Source organism: Phacochoerus africanus, chromosome 1, assembly GCF_016906955.1.
Source record: "Phacochoerus africanus isolate WHEZ1 chromosome 1, ROS_Pafr_v1, whole genome shotgun sequence".
Taxonomy (NCBI): domain Eukaryota; kingdom Metazoa; phylum Chordata; class Mammalia; order Artiodactyla; family Suidae; genus Phacochoerus; species Phacochoerus africanus.
This window is the reverse complement of record NC_062544.1, coordinates 55,561,020-55,583,860: the sequence shown is the minus strand read 5'-3', so window position 1 is coordinate 55,583,860 and position 22,841 is coordinate 55,561,020. Positions and strand designations below refer to the sequence as shown.

The 22,841-nt window shown below is 40.6% G+C and overlaps 1 protein-coding gene across 1 annotated transcript in view; it reads right to left on the bottom strand.

Moving 5' to 3' along the window:
* C9 (complement C9) overlaps window positions 1-22,841 on the bottom strand; it is a 57,222-nt gene that overhangs the window by 15,072 nt on the left and 19,309 nt on the right. Inside the window, exons 5-9 of the mRNA XM_047753962.1 lie at window positions 16,176-16,314; window positions 10,335-10,601; window positions 5,908-6,148; window positions 4,474-4,599; window positions 509-687 (exon numbers count right to left, since the gene is read on the bottom strand). Of these exons, the coding sequence (XP_047609918.1) occupies window positions 509-687; window positions 4,474-4,599; window positions 5,908-6,148; window positions 10,335-10,601; window positions 16,176-16,314 (952 nt within the window). The remainder of the gene's footprint in view (window positions 1-508; window positions 688-4,473; window positions 4,600-5,907; window positions 6,149-10,334; window positions 10,602-16,175; window positions 16,315-22,841) is intronic.

Here is a 22,841-nt window from a genome sequence, read left to right as displayed (position 1 = left end):
ACTGCTGTAATAAAAAAGGATAGGATTTCCTGACCATGAGGATTGCTCATCCTTGGTCTTATTTTCTGAGAGCTTAAAAACCTCCCTTTCACAAAGGCCCTTAATAAATTTGATTCTCCTGTATTGAGAGTGGTAGTATGATGTCACCCGGAGGCCAGGGACCACTGGGGCAGATGGAAGGGAACTAGCAGTTTCTGGGCAACTATATGATGCCAGTCTGTGCTATAGCCTCTATACAGGCAATCTTATCAAGTCCTCAGAGTAAACACGGAGCCCTAGAGAATTTACTGTTGCAGAAGTCAGAAAATATATGTCTAACAAACCCAGCCCAGGCTGACTCAGTGCCTGCTCTGTGTCTCTCTTCTGTGTCATGCTTCTTTCAGGGATGGGAGTGCATTTGAACGCTTATATTTCTTTCAGATGAACTTGACTGTTCCTCTGAACCAGTAAGTTACGCTGATTAAGAAAATAAAAAAAAATCTTCTATTTGAAAATAAACATTGCTTACTTTTTGATTTATGAGCACCGGAGCATCATTTAAGGAAGAGGCCCAGTTTACAAAGTCAGTCACGTTAATCATTTTGGCTCCTTTGAGAAGCTTCTCTTTCAGTTCAGTTGCGTATTTTCTGGTTCCTCCTCTTATGAATGAAATAACATCATCTATGAAGTCGTCATTCATGATGTTTTCTGAGAGGAGAGAGAAAATGTAAGTGAAGCATTTATAGTTCCGTAATATTAGTAAACATTTATTGAACCCCTTTCATTAGGTATAATCTGGCACATAAATTGAATTTTACTTATAAATATTACTTATGTACTCTTCCTCACCCCAAATCTCCAAGGGTAATTTTTATTAGTAGTCAGTTATGGATTTCAATCATCTGTATTTTTTTTTTTTTTTGGCCACATTAGTGTCATGTGGAAATCCCTGGGCCAGGAACTGAACCTGCATCACAGCAGTAGCCAGAGCCATAGCAGTGACAATGCTGGACCCTTAACCCATTGAGTATTGAGCCACCAGGGAACTCCTCAACCATCTTTTTTTTTTTTTTTTTTTTCCTTCTGCCTTTTCTAGGGCTGTTCCCATGGCATATGGCGGTTCCCAGGCTAGGGGTCTAATTGGAGCTGTAGCCACCAGCCTACACTACAACCACAGCAATGCCAGATCCGAGTCGAGCCTGTTATCCACACCACAGCTCATGGCAATGTCGGATCCTTAACCCACTGAGTAAGGCCAGGGATCAAACCCACGTCCTTATGGATACTAGTCAGATTCGTTAACCACTAAGCCACAATGGGAACTCCTCAACCATCTTTTTTTTTTTTTTTCTTTTCTTTTTTTAGGGCCTCACTTGCAGCACACAGAAGCTCCCAGATTAGGGGTCAAATCAGAGCTGCAGCTGCTGACCTACACCACAGCCACAGCAATGCCAGATCCGAGCCGCATCTGTAACCTACAAAAGACAACACTCGATCCTTGTACACAGATGCCTGTTAAGCTCAAGGCAATACTCGATCCTTAACCCACTGAGCGAGGCTCCGGGGATTGAACCCACATCCTCATGGATACTAGTCAGGTTCTTAACCCTCTGAGGCACAATGGGAAGTCCTCAATCATCTTTAAAAAAAAATGGTATGATGATTGAGATACATAGAAAATTTAAAGTTTATCCCTTAAGCATATGTACACATGGGGACTAACATGACTTTCGGTTGCATACATTTTTGTCGTTGTTGTTGCAGACTTATCTTCATGGTTGTATTTTGTATAAATTTACTTTAAACTATTTTAATATTATAAAAAGACAGAGAGTGTAAAAAAGAATAAAGTGAAAAGCACAATTTCTTTCCACCCAAATTTTTACATATTTTTCCCATCTCTCCTAGAATAAACCAGTTTAAAAAAACCTTTGTGAATAATTTAGAGTTTTGAATTTTTTGAACTAAAAAGTAATTTCAAGATGCTTTTTGTTTATCCTTCCTTATTTTTATAGATGAGCAAGCTGAGACTCAGAGAGGTAGAATGACTAGCCCAAGATCACACAGTTAACTTAAGGGCCAAATTTTGAAATGATGACATTTGATGACAAGATCAGTTTTCACTTCATCAGTGCTTTTCAATCATGGCCACATGGTAGTGGCTGCTTTATGTCTATCAATGGCTGATATGCTTTTTTAAAATACTAGGTTTTGGAGTTCCCGTCGTGGCGCAGTGGTTAATGAATCCGACTAGGAACCATGAGGTTGCGGGTTCGATCCCTGGCCTTGCTCAGTGGATTAAGGATCTGGCGTTGCCGTGAGCTGTGGTGTGGGTCACAGATGCGGCTCAGATTCCACGTTGCTGTGGCTGTGGCGTAGGCCAGTGGCTACAGCTCCGATTAGATCCCTAGCCTGGGAACCTCCATATGCTGTGGGAGCAGCTCAAGAAAAAGGCAAAAAGACAAAATAAAATAAAATACTAGGTTTTCCTTTCTTCTACTTCTCTACTATCAGCTGATTCTTTAAGGGTGAGTCTCAAGTATATGCATTTCTGAGAATGCTCTCAGGTATTTCTGATTAGAGTAAAAAACGAAGCTTCCAGCCTTTCCTTATGAGTGTAAATCTGCTAAAGATTAGCTGGAGTTCCCGTTGTGGCACAGCAGAATCAAATCCGACTAGGAGCCATGAGGTTGCCGGCTCGATCCCTGGCCTCCCTCAGTGGGTTAAGGATCCAGCGTTGCGTGAGCTGTGGTGTAGGTCACAAAAGTGGCTCGGATCCTGCATTGCTGTGGCTGTGGTGTAGGCTGGCAGATGTAGCTCAAATTCGACCCCTAGCCTGGGAACCTCCATATGCCGCAGGTGCAGCCCTAAAAAACAAACAAGCAAAAATAAATAAAATAAAAAAGATTAGCAACAGAAGTAATATTTATACCAAAATATTTGTATTTTTAAAAAGGTTAGGCACTGATCTAATTAGGGATTTTCTTTTATTTCCCCCAGTGTTATTGAGATATGGTTGACATACAACACTGTATGAGTTTAAGATCAATAGCATAATGACCCAGCATACATACACATTGCAAAATGATTACCACAGTAAGTTTAGTTAACATACATCACCTCAGAGTTACAAAAATTACTTTTTCCTTATGATGAGAACTTTTTGTTTTTGTTTTTTGTCTTTTTGCTTTTTCTAGGGCGGCTCCCACGGCATATGGAGGTTCCCAGGCTAGGGGTCGAATCAGAACTGTAGCCACTGGCCTACACCACAGCCACAGCAACACCAGATCTGAGCCGTGTCTGCAACCTACACCACAGCTCACAGCAACGCCGGATCCGTAACCCACTGAGCAAGGCCAGGGATCAAACACTGAACCTCATGGTTCCTAGTCGGATTCGTTAACCACTGCGCGACAACTGGAACTCCTGATGAGAACTTTTCGGATCAATTCTCATAGCAACTTTTAAATTTATCATACACCAGTGTTAATTATAGTTACCGTGTAGTACATTTGTAGACTCATTTGTTTTACAACCGGAAGTTTGTACCTTTTGAGCAAATGGGTGAAGGTGAATTAGGGATTCTGAGTCAAATGGAAGATTGGTTGGGGGGATGGCTTTGGGCTCCTTTCTTGATGGACACACACAGCATGGCCACTAGTCCACTCGGAAGCTTTGTGAAAATTAGGGTATGGATAAGCAATGAGGTTCTGCTGTATAGCACAAGGAACTATAATCCAGTCACTTGCGATGGAACATGATGGAGGATAATGTGAGAAGAAGAATATATATATGTATGTATGACTGGGTCATTTTGCAGTATAGTATAAATTGACAGAACATAGTAAATCAACTATAATGGAGAGAATATAAATCATAATTTTTTTTAAAAAAGCCAAAAAAATTAGGCTATAAAAGAAAGCTTTCCTCAAGCTATTTTTCTATCATTGGCCTTCTACCATTGCCATGATAAATATACAAATCTACAATGACCACAGAGTGAATGGCTGTGTTGCCTAGAGCCGTGCACAATGGGGATACCATGGAATACATATACTCAGGTTATTTGTGTTGATAATGTTTGGAAACCACTGCAAAGAAAAAATAGTTTTTAAGCCCTTTTATTTTTTTATTTTTTATTTCATTTTTTAATAAAGAGGGTAGAAATGAAGGCTCAGAGTGACAGGGCAGTGCTCATTGATATTCCCCCCTTTTATTTATTTATTTATTTTTGTCTTTTTGTCTTTTTAGGGCTGTAGCCTTGGTATATAGACGTTCTCAGGCTAGGGGTCAAATTGGAGCTGTAGCGGCCGGCCTACGCTACAGCCACAGCAACGCCATATCTGCGGCCTAGTGTTCAAGGCAAAGCTGGATCCTTAACCCACTGAGCAAGGCCAGGGATTGAACCCACCTCCTCATGGATAGTAGTTGAGTTCGTTACCACTGAGCTCCCTCCCCCTTTCTTTTTACCCTAGTAGGTTAGGTCATACTTACCAGTTTTACCGTCACCCCTCTTTAAGCAATTTTCTGAATCAATCTTTCCTTTGATTTCAACTCCAAAATTCAGAGATAAATCCAGATTAAACCCAAGGCATCTGTGTACATCCCGTAGTTCAATACCTGTTTAATATATTTAGTTAGAAATTATTAGATAATGTCTATCAACATCATAATGAAATTCCAATTTTGTTATTTCATAAGAAATACACTTGCTTGGATTCCTAGACATTATTGCTGAACTCAAAGCAAGGTTATATCTGCCTTGCTTTGCCTTCATATTAGAATCTAGTGGTGGACTTCCCTGGTGGCCTAGGGGTTAAGGATTAGGCATTGTCACTGCTATAGCTTAGGTTTGATCCCTGGCCTGGGAATTTCTGCATGCCTTGGGTGCAGCCAAAAAAAAAGAGTCTAATGGTCTTCTCTGACTTTGGTAGTCAACTTAATTGTAAAGGACATTTAAATTTACCCCAAGAGTGGCTGTAGTAAAGTCCTTTACCTCTAATACCATAGAAGGGAGACAACGTTTAACATGTATTGACTACTCATACACTCAGCTTTACTCTAAGCATTTTGTATGTATTGACTCATTTAATCCTCACATTGACCTTTTGAAGTAAGTATTATTACCCTCATTTTATTTTTATTTATTTATTTTTTTTCTTAGGGCTACACCTTCTGCATATGAAAGTTCCCAGGCTAGGGGTTGAATTGGAGCTGCAGCTGCTGGCCTACACCACAGCCCACTGCAACGCCAGATCCCTGACCCACTGATGGAGGCCAGGGATCAAACCCACATCCTCACGGGTACTAGTCAGGTTCATTGAGCCACAATGGGAACTCCTCTTTCACCTTTTAAATAACATTTCACTAAAAGCAGCACCACCAAATAATGTTACTTTTGCAATACAATTTTGTGCATTTCTCAGTAGTAGAGCTGAGTATGGCATGACCAAGTCATGTTTTTTTTTTGTTTTTTTTTTTAATTTTGCTTTTTAGGGCCACACTTATGGCATATGGAAGTTCCCAGGATAGGGGTCGAATTGGAGCTGAAACTGCTGGCCTATACCACAGCCACAGCAACGTGGGATCAGAGCAGTGTCTTCCACCTACAGCACAGCTCACAGCAATACTGAATCCCCAACCCATTGAGCGAGGCCAGGGACAAAACTGAGTCCTCATGGATGCTAGTCAGATTCATTTCCGCTGTGTCACAACGGGAACCCCCCCCCCCAGGTCATCTTGTTTGAGGTAGAAGTCAATTTGCTGTTTGACAGGGTTTTAGAGGACGAAAGTCAAGGAGAGAGTTCTCGCAAAGAAGCAGGTTACGAAACACTATTGTAAAGCCTTTAACCACTGAAAGAGGTTAGCACTAGATACAGTGATTGGGTAAAATGGCTTTAGAAGTTAGAGCTCTGTTTCTAGGTATACCTTTCTCAGTCATGGTAGCTTTATCCAGAACATATATTAGTTCATAGAGTCCTCCCAGAGACCCAGAGCTACCGTAGTGGGTTCCATAGGTTTCCAAAAATGCAAAATATTCTCCCTTTTCATAGGTACTTGGCAGATCCTTTACATCATCCAAGAAAGTTTTTGTCAGCATGACATCCCGCTTTCTCATCACAAATCTTCCCAGGTGAATTACTCCTTTTACATGCAGGAATATTTTTTCCTTCGTTGTGGAGCAGAAGAAAAGAAATATGAGTTTTATCACCATTATCGTGAATTCAAAAATCACAAAATTTAGAATTTTCATAGGCAATACACTTTTTTAGCAGTTTCTGCAAGATATCGCTAACTTAAAATACTCTCGATGCTGTTGATGAAGAGCTGCTGAAACTGGAACTCTCACACACTGCTGGTGGAAAGAACTGTTTGGCAGCTTCTTCTCGAAGTAAATACACATCTACCCCACGGCCAGCAATTCTATTTCTACATAGTTACCTGAGATCAATAAAAAAGTAGTTCACAAAAAGACTTATAGATGACTTTAGTTAGAATAGCTTAAAGTTGGAGTTCCCGTCATGGCGCAGTGGTTAACGAATCCGACTAGGAACCATGAGGTTGCGGGTCCGATCCCTGCCCTTGCTCAGTGGGTCAAGGTTCCGGCGTTGCCTTGAGCTGTGGTGTAGGTTGCAGATGCGGCTCGGATCCTGCGTTGCTGTGGCTCTGGCGTAGGCTGGCAGCTACAGCTCCAATTCGACCCCTAGCCTGGGAACCTCCATATGCCGCAGGAGCGGCCCAAGAAATGGCAAAAAGACAAAAAAAAAAGAATAGTTTAAAATTGAAAATGACAAATGTCCACCAAATGAATTAAGGAATTTATATTCCCAATGAAGGAATACCAGTTAGCAATAAAATGGAACAAAATACTGATATAGGCAATAACATAAATAAATCTCAAGAATATTATACTGAGTGAAAAAGTCAGACACCAAGGAGTATATACTTACTATATGGTTCTATTTATATGAAGTGCTAGAACAAGTGAATTAAGCTATGGTCAGAAAAATCTGGTCAGTGGTTGCCTCTCAGGGGATAAGGGGTTGGATGCAAAGGGCATGAGGGAGTTTCCTTGAGGTGATGGAAATGTTTTCATTTTGTTTGAGGAAATGAATACAATAGTCAAAACTCATGGAATTACATGCTTAAAATCTCTGCATTCTATTGTATGTAAATCACATCTCACTAAGTTGATTTAAAAATATTAGTGATGGAAGGAAATGCAGATGTTATATATGAAGCCAAATTTTACACATGAACAAACTCTGATCTAAAGACATCGAATTATTGGTTCCAAATCACACAGATATTGGCAATCATATGTGGCAGAGATTGGTACAAAGAATGTAGGTGTCAGGTCTCTTACTGTGTCCTCTCAATCTTTGATAACAGAGATGGGACAGACAATATTTTAAGAACGGCTCTCAAGACAAAATAAACACCTTAGCAGTTCCCAGGGCTGATGGCTTGAATTCCAAAAGAACACTGGGGCAGTGAAAAAGAACTATGTGATTTATGCCAAAGACGGTCCCAGCCAAAACTAAACTACAGTTGACACTCATGATTTTGTGGGTGGTTCTTGTGACATTCTCCTGCTGTAGTTGTGGTTAGCACATGCTGATCCCATAGTTTAAAACATCTTATTTTTTTTCAAAGGTAAGTTGCTGTAAATGAACATCACACCAAGCTTTTTATGTTTTTGAAACTTACTTGTTCACACCACATGACTTAACTTCAGGTGATAGTGGGTGATTCCGTATTTAACAAAAATCTTTAAGAAAAAAAAGCCTATGACTTTAAACACCATCCATATACCAACCATTTTCAAACTTAGAGCTCAAGCACAGACTCTTTCCCAAATTCCAGGCTCGTAACACCAACTTCCTACTTGACATCTCCAATGGAAGGTCTGATAGGCATCTTAACCTTAATCTAACTAGAACTTGATTACTGGTCTTTTCCAAACCTGTTCTTCCTGAAGTTGTCTCGATTTTAGTTGTTAGCAACTCCATTTTTTTCAGTTTCTCAGACTAAAATCTTTGGAGTCATATTTGCCTCTGTAACTGTCCTTTCTTAACAATCATCATCTCTCACCTGGATTATTATTTTTTTTTTTTGTCTTTTTGCCATTTCTTGGGCTGCTCCTGCGGCATATGGAGATTCCCAGGCTAGGGGTCAAATCAGAGCTGTAGCCACAGGCCTATGCCAGAGCCACAGCAACACAGGATCTGATCTGCATCTGCAACCTACACCACAGCTCATGGCAACGCCGGATCCTTAACCCACTGAACAAGGCTAGGAATCAAACCTGCAACCTCATAGTTCCTAGTCGGATTCGTTAACCACTGAGCCAAACGGGAACTCCTCATCTGGATTCTTGCAATAGCTCTTAACAAACCTTGTTTTTGCTGTTAGCATTCATCAGTTATTCTCAACAATACTGAGAGCAATCTGATGTTAGAATATATCAACCTTCTATTCAAAGCATTCCAGTGGTCACTCATGTCACTCATTGGAAAACAAAACTCTCAGAATAGGCTGCAAGGTCCTTTACAATTTGATTTAAGGTAACATCTCTAAACTTTTCTTTTTCTGGTTCACTTTGGCCCAATGGTCAGGTATGTTCCCATCTTAAGGGCTTGTCTTTTTTTGTTTTTGTTTTTTTCTTTTTAAGGCTGCACCTGGGGCATTTGGAAGTTCCCAAGGTAGGGGTCAAATCAGAGCTGCAGCTGTAGGCCGACACCACAGGCACAGCAACGCGGGATCTGAGCCACATCTGCAACCCACACCACGGCTCACGGCAATGCAGTTCCCGACCCACTGAGTGAAGTCAGGGATTGAACCTGCATCCTCATGGATATTAGTTGGGGTCTTTACCCGCCCAACCACAGTGGGAACTCCAGGACTTGTCTTTAATAGATCCTTCTGCCAGATATATCATTCCAAATATAACTATTGAACTATTTCCTCTCCTTCAAATCTTTACTCAGATCTCATCTCCTCAATGACGCCTACCCTAAGTTTCTTTTTTAATACTGCCATTGGCCCAAGACTCCTGATTGCTCTTAACTACTCTACTTTTCATTTTATTCCATAGCACTTATCATTTTCTAAACACTATATAGCTTCTTTTTTTGCTATTTTTTAATTTTTTTTTTGGTCTGTCTCATCCTGCTGAACTTGCAGCTCCATGTGGACAGGAATCTTTGTTAGTTTGGTCCACAAACATATTCTAAGCACTTGGAACAGTGCCTGGCCACCTAGTAAGTCCACAATTAAATATTTGTTGAACAAACTTAAAGGATTTAAAGAATCTTCCAACTGCACATTTGGGTGAGTGTGTATGTGAATATAGAGGCAATGTACAGACTCATAAAAATAACTATACAATTAGGCATAATTTAAGTATGAAGGATGAAGGATTACTTTTAAAGTGGAAGAAGGTATCTAAATAGGTGACTGTGATATCAAAAAAGGAAGAATAAACATTTCACCAGCATCATACTGACTACAGAAAGTATATTCTATATTTATCCAAAAGTGACAAAACAAACTTCTAAATCTGGCTTAAATACTAAAAAAAAAACAAACACATTTTCAAAGTGTCAAATTAAAGGTATGCTTGCAAAGTAAGCTGACCAGTTTCATAAGCAATTGTACAAATGTCATGGTATCATGATTTGAGAAACACACTTTGCAATAACTCATCATTCTAAGACATTGTAATGAATTACCCAAATTCCTTAGTATGGTTTTTCATTGTAATTCTGAAGAGAGAATAAAGTGAGTAGTCTATTACACTGCAATCTCAATCACAAAGTAAGCTCTGAATTCTTAACCTGCTTGCTCTGTTAACAACCACCAAACATCTCACCCCCTTACTGAAGGGCTTTTTCTCCAGCTAGCATTTTTTTCCTGACCTTCTAGCCACATGTTAGAGAATTTGTTGAATATTATTTATTTATTTATTTTCCTCTTTCTTGTGAGCTCTAGCTGTTCTAAATAATTATACTTAAAAGGGGAGGTTTGGAGATCCTGTCGTGGCTCAGTGGAAACGAATCTGACTAGTATCCAAGAGGATGCAGGTTCCATCCCTGGCCTTGCTCGGTGGGTTAAGGATCCAGCGTTGCCATGAGCTGTGGTATAGGTCGCAGACACAGTTTGGATCTGGCATTGCTGTGGCTGTGGCGTAGGCCAGCAGCCGCAGCTCCGATTCTACCCCTAGCTTTGGGAAGCTCCATATGCCACAGGATCAGCCCTAAAAACACAACAAAAGCCAGGGGGTGGGGAGGGGTAGGCTTGGTTAGTCTGGGAAATATCCCTTTATATTCTCCATATTAAGCGTTTGCTCTTACCTTCTTAGAAGAATATGACAACAACAGTTTGTAGGTTTCCGTTTTGGAATATGTAAATCGGAAGTGAGCCTTGTTATTCATAGGATTTGAGTTTTCTTCGTTGGCAAGTTCTACATTTTTACTTTTCAGCTGTTCAATTGCTTCAGTAGGTGTGAATTTTACAGTTAAATCTGCATTAAAATTTGATTTCTTCTCTTCGATGATAGTTTTGAGTACTTGAATCTGTCCTTCATGATATTCAGTTCTGAAATTTTTGTCAACTTTGGTCTAAAAGGGAATAATGAAGTATTCTTGAAAACAATATACAAAAAACCCACCAAAAATAAACAGGAAAAGACAAAAGTCAGGCAATTACTTGAAAGGCAGTAGAGCAAAGAAGACTGAAGGCATTAAGTGAGACTGCTAGAGTTCAAATACAGATTCACTGACTTTGAGGGCTACGTGATAACCTCTCTGAGCCCGGTCTGATTCCTAGTCTGTAAACTAGGGATTCTTACCACACCTGTGAAACTGAGCAGGACCCCATGGGGCTCTGGGGCACAAAAGCCTTTGTGTCCCCCATTCTTGTTTTCAGGAAATAGGCCTCATTTAGCATCCATGATCTTCCCTGAGTTCCAAAGGGTAGGTTCAAATTGTTGCTAATTAGGGAAGGGAGGGGCTGCAGAGACAGGAGAGGAGCAGTCAAGAAACAACAGTGCAGCCTTGGGTCAGGGTCCTGGTTCCTCCTCAAGGAATATACACTAAGATATCTTTGGGTTCTTCTGCAGAACTAAACCTCCAACAAACGAAAGATGTTATGAAGCATTCTTCATTCCAACAAGAAGGAGGACCACCCAGAATCAGTCCTGGGCCACTAAACACTACCTTTGAAAAGTACAAGCTTGCATCTATCCTGATCCTTATCTGTGGTCTCCAAACTATAAAACCATTTCCTATTCTCTCCCAAAGGATGGCACAGTCTTTAGGGCATTAGTCTGCTGGGGCCTCCTTTGCCTGGCAAACCAATAAAGCTATTTTTTCCCCCCTCACCCAAACTCTGTCTCTACTGTTTTTCTTCAGCAACAGTGGACAAGAGGCCAAGTTTCAGCAACACCTGGCCCAAAAGTTGTTATGAGGAATAATGAAATGATGCATATGTAGGGCAAAGAATATAGCAAGCTTTTGAAAGTTAACATATTAATAATAAAAAGCAAGTTGTGTAACAGATGCATAACATACATCTATGTGAAAAGAAAGAAAGAAGGAAGGAAAGAAAGAGAAAGAAAGGAAGAAAGAAAGAAAGACAGACAGACAGACAGACAGACAGGATAAAGCTAATCTTTCCTGGAGTCTTATGGGCCAGGCACTGTTTTGAGTATTTTACACATGTTAATTAACTTAAGTAAAAAGGCCAGGATTTGAGCACTGAGTTGCCTCTTAATCTTTATACTCTACTGCCTACTTTTTTTTTCTTTTTTAAGCTTTTATGTACAGAGAAAATTACTGGAAAACTAGACAAACCACAGAGAGTGTTTGCCCTTGAAAAGGAGAACTGTGAATAAATGAGCATGTGGAGTGGTATTAGGCTTAGTTTTTCTTGCGTAATCTTTTGGGCTGTTTGGACTTTTTGATTTTTTTTTTTTTTAACCACATTCATTTTTGCATGAAAAACAAAAACAAAAACAAAAACAAAACAAACAAAAAAAACAAAATTGAACTAAACCTAGCTAAAAATGAAAACTTTTGGAGTTTCCGTTGTGGCTCAGTGGGTTAAGAACCCAACTAGTATCCATGAGGATGCAAGTTCAGTCCCTGGCCTCTCTCGCTGGGTTAAGGACCCGGCATTGCCCCAAGCTGCAGCATAGATTGCAGTTGTGGTTTGGGTCCTGCATTGCTGTGGCTGTGGCGTAGGCTGGCAACTGCAGTTCTGATTCAACACCTAGTCTGGGAACTTCCATATGCCACAGGTGCATGCCTAAAAAAAAATAAATAAATAAAACACTTTCACTTAAAATATTCTTTGCCACCTTGGCTGTGGTCAGGCTTCAATGGGAGGGCTATTCAAGGATTAAGCTCTCTTTCTACAGGTCCCCTGAAATAGGCTATGACTCTTGTCTGGGAAAGAGACACATGTCTCTTCAGGCAGTGGCACAGTTTGGATTCAACAGCGTACACTGGGCGACTGCTCCACACAGGGAACACTGTGGTTTGAATGTTTCTGTATCCCTCCCAAATACATATGTTAAAATCCTAACGCTCAGTGTGATGGGATTAGGAGGTGGGGCCTTTGGGAGGGGCCTTTATTTGAAACCAAACAGGACCTTGTGGGGGTCCTGGGAACAAGCTTTTCTGTGTGCTCTATTTCTTATTTTTAGGGAATAAGCTTCAACCTCCATGATGTCCCCTGAGTTCCAAAGGGAAGGTTCAAACAGTTGCTAATCAGGAATGGGAGGGGATGCAGAGACCAGAGAGGAGCAGTCAAGAAACAATAGTGCAGCCGTGGGTCAGGGTCCTGGTCCCTTTTCGAGGAATATATACAGCAATATCTTTGAGGTTTTCTGCAGAACTAGATCCCCAACAAATGAAAACCAGAGAGGAAGACCACCAGAACCAGTCCTGGGGCCACTAAACAACTTTTTTTGTTTGTTTGTTTTTGTTTTTGTTTTTGTTTTCTAGGGCTGCACACCTGGCATATGGAGGTTCCCAGGCTAGGGGTAGAATAGGAGCTACAGCTGCCTGCCTGTGCCACAGCCACAGCCACACAGGATCTGAGCCTCATCTTCGACCTACACCATAGCTCACAGCAACATCGGATCCTTAATTCCCTGAGCAAGGCCAGGGATCAAACCTGCAACCACGTGATTCCAACTCGTTTCTGCTGCACCACGATGGGAACTCCAACAACAACTTTGAAGAAGAATACAAACTTGCATCTACCATGATCTTATTTTCAACTCTCAGACAATAAAACCATTTTCTATTCTGTCCCAAAGGAGGGCACAGTCTTTAGGGTATTACCCTTCTGTGGCCTCCTTTGCCTGGCAAAGCGATAAAGCTATTTTTTTCTCCTTCACCTCCAAACCTCTCCATGTTTCTATTCGACACTGGTGGACAGAGGCTGAGTTTTGGCAACCCATTTAAGGAATTAGTGCTTTTATAAAAATGACCCCACAGAACACCAAAGCCCCTGCCAACCGTGTGAGAATACGAGAAGTCCTTAACCCAGAAGAGGGCCCTCAGCTGGTCATGATCTGAGACTTCCAGCCTCTAGAACGGTGAGCAATATGTTTCTGTTGTTTTCAAGCTACTTGGCCTGTGGTGTTTTGTCATAGCAGCCTAAACAGGCTAAGACAAGAAACCTAAATTTACCATTTAATGGGAAAGACTAAAATGTGAATAAAATTTCCTTAAAAAAAAAGGCATGCTGGGAAAAGTGCTCAATGCAAAGAGAAAGTGTGGCATAACCATGACACTTCCTGGCTTCAAATCGCTCTGTCTTCCCACGGCCCTTAAGGTAAAGTCTAAACTAGACTTATTCCAAGTTGACCTCACCCTGACTGTACTCCAACTCTAGCCTCCTTTCTATTCCCATAGCCTAGGCTTTTTCCTATCACAAGGCTCTCTTACATGGCTTTTACTATCTGGAATGTTCTTTACCGCCCCTCCCCCCATCTTCCCATAATACAAACATTATACACATTCATACATACAGGCTACATTCCCACTGGCCTGGTTAATCCCTACTCCTCTTTCAAGTCTCAGCTTGAACATCAGTTTTTTAGGGAGATCTTTCCTGATCCCACAGACTAACAAATCTGTTTTCTATAAGCGTTCATGGCTCTTCTTTTAAAATAAAACAAAATGAAAAACACTTCCCCTTTTTTCCTTTTTTCTTTTTTCTTTTAGGGCCACACCTGTGGCATATGGAAGTTCCCAGGCTAGAGGTCGAATCAGAGCTGTAGCTTCCGGCCTATGACACAGCCACAGCAATGCCAGATCTGAGCTGTATCTGCAGCATGTTCCACAGCTTGAGGCAATACTGGGTCCTTAACCCACTAAGCAAGGCCAGGGTTGGAGCCTGAGTCCTCATGGGTCCTAGTCGAATTCTTAACCTGCTGAGACACAAGGGAACTCCAGAAAAACTCTTCCTTTTTATTATTGCTTATTTAATGGGCTTTCAGAGGGTAAAGAAGTCAGGGACCATACATATGCATCTTACCTATGTGTCTCTATCACCCCACTATTTAGTAAAGGTCCTGCTACAAAGTAGATGGTAGTAAAAATTCATTAAAATTAATATGCAGATATCATATAGCCAACAATAATAACTAATATGTATTAAGTGCTTACTCTGTGCCAGCAGCTGTTAAAAGTGTTTTATGTAGAATAAACATTTAAATTCCTACTTTTTTTTTGTCTTTTGTCTTTTGAGGGCTGCACCCATGGCATATGGGGGTTCCCTGGCTAGGTGTCCAGTCAGAGCTGTAGTGTCAGCCTACACCACAGCCACAGCAATGCCAGATCCGAGCTGTATCTGCAACCTACACCACGGCTCATGGCAACACCAGATCTGTAACCCACTGAGCGAGGCTAGGGATTGAACCCGAAACCTCATGGTTCCTAGTTGGATTTGTTTCCGCTATGCCACAATGGGAACTCCTAACTTCCTACTTTTAAAGTGATTTCTATAGTCACCCACATTTTACAAACAAGAAAATACAGGTTAAAAAATTTGTCTAAGATCACATAGCTACGAAGTGGCCCAGCCAGCAAGGAAACCCAGGAAGTTTGGTTCCATGGCTGAGGTTCTCATTTTTATGCAAAATGGCCAAAGTGCACTTGACAAATTCTGATTAGTGAAAATAAGAGGTACAATAAAGGACATTGTAATGACAAACTTTATAGGTCCCCATTGGGACCAATTAAAGAAACAGATAATTGTAGTTCCTGGTTCAGAATAAGCTAATTCTTTATTACATTTCGTTTAGTCCAAAAAAGTATCTTTAAAGGTGATAAGTATTAATCCTTTGAATGAGGGGTACAGTTTGTGGGTGATTCTAGAGAATTTAGGTGACTTGTAGAAAGGTGGTTGGTTTGAGGTGGCATTTTGTGCAGTAAAAATCGATTTAAGACGTAGTTTCACTAGAACAGGAGGGGCTTGCTTGAGGTGAGTGAGAATAAACACTCACATTAGTCAAGCAGGCTTTACAAAGGGGACTATTGGAGAAAAACAAATGCAAAGATGGTTGTTCAAAATCGGAGCCTCAGTAGCCTGGAAGCAATGTACTTAGCCTTTAAATCAGCACGAGTTGAATTTTTAGTCTCATCAGAACCTTAAATGATGTTTTTCAGAGTCTAGGTATTTACCAAAACTCTATCATGGGTGCCTGTTACTGAGGCTTGATCGTAGACTATTGTACATTTTCTTTTCTTTCTTTTTCTTTGCTTTTTAGGGGCATACCCGTGGCATATGGAGGTTCCCAGGCCAAGGGTCAAATGGGAGCTACAGCTGCCTGCCTACGCCACAGCCACAGCAACACAGGGTCCAAGCCGAGTATGCGACCTACACCACAGCTCACTGCAACACCAGATCCTTAACCCACTGAGCAAGGCCAGGGATAAATCCCCAAACCTCATCGTTCCTAGTCGGATTCATTTCCGCTGTGCCACAATGGGAACTCCGCAGACTACTGTATATTTTTTTCTAAAGAGAGTCAAGCTACACCTCCTCTTCTTTCAGTCAGTCTTATGTTTGCATCAAATTCTTATTCTACTGAATTTTTCACATGATAAGTGCTGTACTTATTGAAATAACTTTTCAGGTCAAAGCTGAACAACGTGTTCTCTTCTGAGGAGACTTACTTCATAGATCAAGGTAGCCACGTTCCAGGGTTTGCGGTAGTAGGTCAAGGTGTTTCCATCCCGAACTCGGTCACAGAGTCCGTTGTAGTACTCGTTGTCAAATGGGGTGGTGAGGGGGTCCATTCCTAAGATGTTGATCCTGAGAGTGAACAAAGTAGCATCAGGAGTGAATGCCAGGCAGTCCCCTGCAGATGGGGGAAGAGAGGTCAGCTCCTGTTCCCATCACTCAGTGTGTGTGGGATAGAATTAGGAACACAAGCGAGAGCCTGTTCACCTGCTCTGTGTCTTGGGCAGGAAGCATACCTTAGGATGGTCTTATAAACTCTTTTAGGCAACTAGGGCATTTCTGAGCACAAGGAAAAAAAAAATCAGTAAGTAGGAAGCAAGAGATCATCTGGCTCCAAGAATCCAATTTCACCGCTATGCCTCTTAGCTAACCTCCCTTAGTGAACTAGGAGCCAATGCTAGCATATCACCCCTTTAAACTATTTGAGAACAGAGTGTCTCGGGGGGCCAGTATAACATATGCATGTAATTTTTAATCTGTGAATCAACATTGGGGCTCTTTCATTCCCCATTCTTTTTAAACTGAAACCTTTCCCTCTAGCTGCCTCCTTGCTTGTCAAGAACCTCATTCGCTTCAGGCTTATTTTACTCCTGTTTTTATACTTTCCAAGAGGAACACAAAATTTTCATCATCCAGCAAGGCAGTATCAAAAGTTCTACTTTTTTTTCTCCTAGTAAAATATTTTTATTTGGCAAGCTTTAATTCAAAGATAGGAATCTTGTTTAGCCTAAAAAAATGTTAACTTTGATTTGTAGACCAAAACCCAACATATGAACAAGAAGTTCATTCTTTGTGAAGTACTAATGAGCATAGTCATTGCTGTCTAGACTGTATCTGCCATAAATGGTTCAGGGCAGGGAGGTCAAAATGCAGGTTTGATTCTCACATCTATAACTACTTTTGGCCCCAAGGCATAAACTCTTCCATTGCTCTGGACCACAACCCTAACTCCAGTGAGCGGGATTACAAATCCGGATGTTGATTTCAAGAGCAAATTGTCGAAGGGTGTGGATGGCTTACTGAAGACTCATTCCTAATGCAAGAAAAATAATTGGAAGAGTATCCTATTGCCAATGGGTTAGTTAAAAACATCATTACACAAACAGCACATCCTTAATAAATTTTGAATCTAGAAAGAAGATGAACATAGCAGCTCAACTTGAATGAAAGGCAAGTTAAGGAACTGATGCAGGGATGTCTTTCCCAAGGCTGACCATAGAGTTAAAATTAACTCCTCATTTCTTTCATGAAAAATGCTATGGGGAGTTCCCGTCGTGGCGCAGTGCTTAACGAATCCGACTAGGAACCATGAGGTTGCGGGTTCTGTCCCTGGCCTTGCTCAGTGGGTTAACGATCCGGCGTTGCCATGAGCTGTGGTGTAGGTTGCAGACAAGGCTCGGATCCCGCGTTGCTGTGGCTCTGGCATAGGCCGGTGGCTACAGCTCCGATTCAACCCCTAGCCTGGGAACCTCCATATGCCGAGGGAGCGGCCCAAGAAATAGCAACAACAACAACAACAACAAAGACAAAAGACAAAAAAAAAAATGCTATGGCCCTAAATTTCCAATAAGGGGCAAAAATTAGACCTAATGACTTGAATAAAAGAGAGAAAAAAAGAAACACTATGCAAATACTGAAATAGCTTATCTTTGGTGATAGATTAAAATTTTGGCTTCAATTATTATTATTTTTTTTTTTTTGGCTTTTCAGGGCTGCACCCTTGGCATATGGAAGTTCCCAGGCAAGGGATTGAATAGGAACTATAGCTGCTGGCCTCCACCACCACAGCCAGAGCAACTTCAGATCCAAGCCACGTCTCCAAACTACACCACAGCTCATGACAATGCTGAATCCTTAACCCACTGAGCGAGCTAGGGATGGAACCCATATCCTCATGGATATTAGTTGGGTTCATTACTGCTGAGCCACAAGAGGATCTCCTCTGTGTTTGTTTCTTAAATAAGACCTCAAGCGCATTTTCTTTATTCCATAGTGAACTTATCTTCCATCTTCCTGCATTAACAGAGACCCTGTACCTCTTCACTTTCAGTGAATAATGACATTGATCTTTGTTTATAATGATGATTCACTTTTCGGTGACTACTATAAAAATGGGTAGTGTAGTGTTTGTAATAAACAGTGAGTGGTAGTAAGACAGTTAATACAACCTTTGATCTCATGAAAATTGTATTCAAGGCAGGGAGTTGGGCATATGATCACCTATTTCCAAAAAAAGTCCAAGGATGAATATACATGTGCCAAATGTTTAGTACAGGTAAGTGATGTACAGGTTCCCAAGAGGAAGAGCCCCCATGGCAGGGTCATAAAAAGAGTTTTAGAAGGAGTCGGATTTGATTTGAGTTTTGAAGGCTGGGGCTTGAAGGGCAAGGGAATGAAGATGCAGAGTTCTCTAGGTGGAAATGTTTATGACTTTTTTTCAGGTAGTAGTCTTCAGATTCTCTGCTTGCCTACTCTATTAAAAAATGTTGATCAGCTATACCTACTTGTACAGTTTAGTTGGACCTCTAAAATGTTCCCAGTTTAAGTAGTTGCAAAGGATATAATTTCCCAGCAGGCTGTAAATATTTACACTTTAAAATATAATTAAATAATATTTAATTAAAAAGTTAAATAATAATTAAAATATAATAGAATTAAAATATAATGACTTTGCCTCTTTTTTTTTTTCTTTTTTATGGCCCCACCTGCAGTGTATGGAGGTTCCCCAGGTAGGAGTTAACTCAGAGCTACAGCTTCCGGCCTACACCAGAGCCATGGGAACTCTGGATCCAAATTGTGTGTGCAAACCACAACACAGCTTGTGGCAACACCATATCCTTAATCCACTGAGTGAGACCAGTGATTGAACCTGCATCCTCATAGGCACTATGTCAGGTTCTGAACCCACTGAGCCGCAAAGGGAACTCCTGACTTCTCCTCCTTTAAAAATAAATCCAATGGAATAGAAATTCTGTAGTGATGGTGGGTATCAAGTAACTACAATGTTTATATTTATTTGACAGCTGCATGTTTTATGTTATTACTTTTGATTCTTTTTATTAAATAGACTTTATTTCTTAGAGCAGTTTGAGGTTCATGGCAAAATGAATGATGATGGGGTGATTTCTCCTATGGTCCTACCCGCCTTTTATGCTTGAATCTGTATTCCTATTCCATTTCTGCTTCAGAATTTTAACCTAATGGAATATACTTATATGCTTAAATTTTTTTATGCTTGTAATTTTATTATTTATTTATTTATTATTTTATTTTATTTTATTTTTTTGTCTTTTTAGGGCTGCACCTGTGGCATATGGAGGTTCCCAGGCTAGGGGTTGAATTGGAGGCTGTTGCTGCTGGCCTACACCACAGCCACAGCACGCCAGATTTGAGCCGCGTCTGCGACCTATACCACAGCTCATGGCAATGCCAGATCCTTAACCCATTGAGCAAGGCCAGGGATCAAACCCTCGTCCTCATAGATGCTAGTCAGGTTCGATAACCGATGAGCCACGACGGGAACTCCTATGCTTAGAATTTTAAATTCATCACTTTTTCACACTTTTCTGTACCAAAAAATTATTCACTGAAAAATTTAAAACACTAAATATCTAAGTATTTAAAAAATTCCTCTGGATTGAGTTGGTAGTAGTAGAGTATTGAAGTATATTAAAATTTAAAAATAGTTAACAAACATTACAGTTTTATTGGAAAAGTGTCTCTCAGTGAAATGAATGGGGCTTTTTAAAAATTAATTGATTAGTTACTATACCCATGGGTGAATATTACTTATTGCTAGAAAAAGGCAGGGCTTAGTATCAATTTTTTTCTTCTTTCCATTTTTATAGATGTAAATGCCAAGAAACTTTACTCACATAAGTAAGTCGATAAGAATAAAAGGAATTTTGTCATAGCAATGTCATTCAATTCTTTGATCATCTGAATTTTATGCCAAAAGAAAAACATACACTAGTCTTCCATTAAAAGCTATTTTTATAGTCCATGTCCTGACAATTGATTAGGACATCTTTCCATGCTGTTGGTACAAAGAACTGGAGATCCCTTGACTTACAAGTTATTAGAGTCCAAGTTCAACTGAGTACCACTATTTGGAGTTGTTTCCTGGTTTTTCTACTACACAGTAAAATGTGAGATGGGTGAGGGATATATCTTCTTTGGAGAAGTGGGAGTTAAGTGATCATAGAAGGGGAGGTGGGAATGGAGAATGGGCTTGATAACGAATGCCACTGAATGGTCAACCTTATCAATTTTATGAAAAATATGTACATACGGAATGAAAGATTTATTTGTAGTTGGATTTGTTAAGTAACTAATAGTTGAGGAAAGCATTTTCTTAAAACTCACCTGTGTCCCCCTTGGAAAGTCTTTTTTGCACCCCAAACAATACCAGCTTGAAGGTATTGTTTTACCGAACTGCAAATTGACCAGTTTGCTGGATGCATCTGGAAAGTTACAATAAAGGTGATGCACAGTCTAAAGTACAACTAAGGAAGAAATGTTTCACACCTTTTGACTTGGTTCCACTGCTACAGAGACAGCCAGTCTAGTCTAGAATGAGCCAATATTTTTTTTTCTGCCAAGAAACATGAAAACTTCTCATGGATGGAATGTCATCGCCTGGGAAATAAAAACCATGTGTTCTTTGGCAGCACTTAGACATGCTTGTTTTCACACCCACACCTAGAACTGCAGGCAGTTCCAAGTTACCAGGTGAGCTGAAGAGAAGTCTCCCTCCACGGAAGTGGTATTATGCTTAGATCACGTGCAAATGTAATTCCTAGCATATGGCACATCGTTTACAGCTGGTTTGGATTTATATCTTTTCAGTGAATGCAAGATCGGTTGGGGATTTCCCTCAACACTTCTAGAGCATCTCAGATGCCTACAAGACAAGAGGCTGAAATATTTGTGATACAAGCGAATTCTCCTGGCATGAGACTTTTTTTTTTTTTTTTTTTTTTGCTTTTTAGGGCCACATCTGCGGCATATGGTGGTTCCCAGGCTAAGAGTCTAATCAGAGCCACAGCTGCCGGCCTTGCCACAGCCACAGCAATGCCAGATCCGAGCTGCATCTGCGACCCACACCACAGCCCAAGGCAATGCTGGATCCCTAACCCACTGAGAGAGGGCCAGGGATCGAACCTGCAACCACATGGTTCCCAGTTGGATTAATTTCCACCTTGCCACAAGGGGAACTCCTGGCATGAGAATTTAAATCAGAGTCCTTCAAATGAAAAAAAAATATAAATTAGTTGCTATGAGTACTTGTGACTTTCATGTGTAAGGAAATCTGACTGTATATGGCTGCTGATAAAACTTACTGAGGTTTTCCAGACTGGACAGTTTATAAGCATGTTGTTATGATTTGAATGTTTACTCCTAATACTTCTGTTTCAATATAGTCCCATTACTATAAGAGGTGTACAGTCAATAAATACATAACATTCATGGGGTTGAGGAGTATCATAATTATAATGAAGCATGCTAGTTTAAAACCTCTTCTTAAATATTACTTACTGATTTATACTACTGTTCTATTTGCTTAATTCAAATATTTAGGTAATAAATAGGTACTTAAGGAGTTTCATTTTCTAGGGGGCTAGTTTTGCTTTAAAGTTAAGGAGTTGACTTACTGGCTTTGTAGCAATGTGGAGGAAGTGATGTGGGTGGTGAGAGGCATGGGTGGAGAAAGAGAGCGAAGGTGGCAATGTGAAAAAAATAAACAGTTTCCTGGACTTCCCTGGTGGCTCAGTAAGTTAGGATCTGGCATCGTCACTGCCATGGCTTGGGTTACTGCAGCAGTGTGGGTTGGATCCCCAGCCCAGAAATTTCTATATGCCGTGGGCACGGCCAAAAAGGAAAAAAAAAATAGTTTTCTATCAGTCAGGGAAACTTGGGTTTTAGTTCTGCTAGCAACTAATAAGTCAAATGATCTTATTTATTTCACTCAGTTCTTATCTATAAAATGAATATAATACTGCCCTTAACTGTTTTGCAGGATTATTATGAAAAGCTAAGAGAAGGAATATGCAAAAGAGATTTTGAAAAATTCCAAATATTATGCAAATGAAAGCTATTGGAGAACAATAGGTTTTATGAAGACTAAATTAGTTATAGGTGATTGCTCATGGTAATGGGGAACTTAGAAAATGCTAGTCACAGTTCCCGTTGTGGTGCAGCAGAAATGAATCTGACTAGGAACCGTGAGGTTGTGGGTTCGATCCCTGGCCTTGTCCAGTGTGTTAAGAATCCTGTGCTGCTGTGAGCTGTGGTGTAGGTCGCAGACACAGCTCGGATCTCCCTTTGCTGTGGCTGTGATGTAGGCCTGCAGCTACACCTCAGATTAGACTCCTAGCCTGAGAACCTCTATATGCTGTGGGGTGTGGCCCTAAAAGGACAAAAAGACAAAAAAAAAAAAAAAAAAAAGCTAGCGACTGGCTCTAACAGAGCCTATGTCATTTTCCACCTTTCAGCCAACCTTTCTCCATAGCTGGGGCCCCACCCTCTCACTTAGTCCTGATAGCTCAGCCTGTGAGATCCCTCATCACCACCCCTGACTGGTAAGGTGTGAGGTCTTT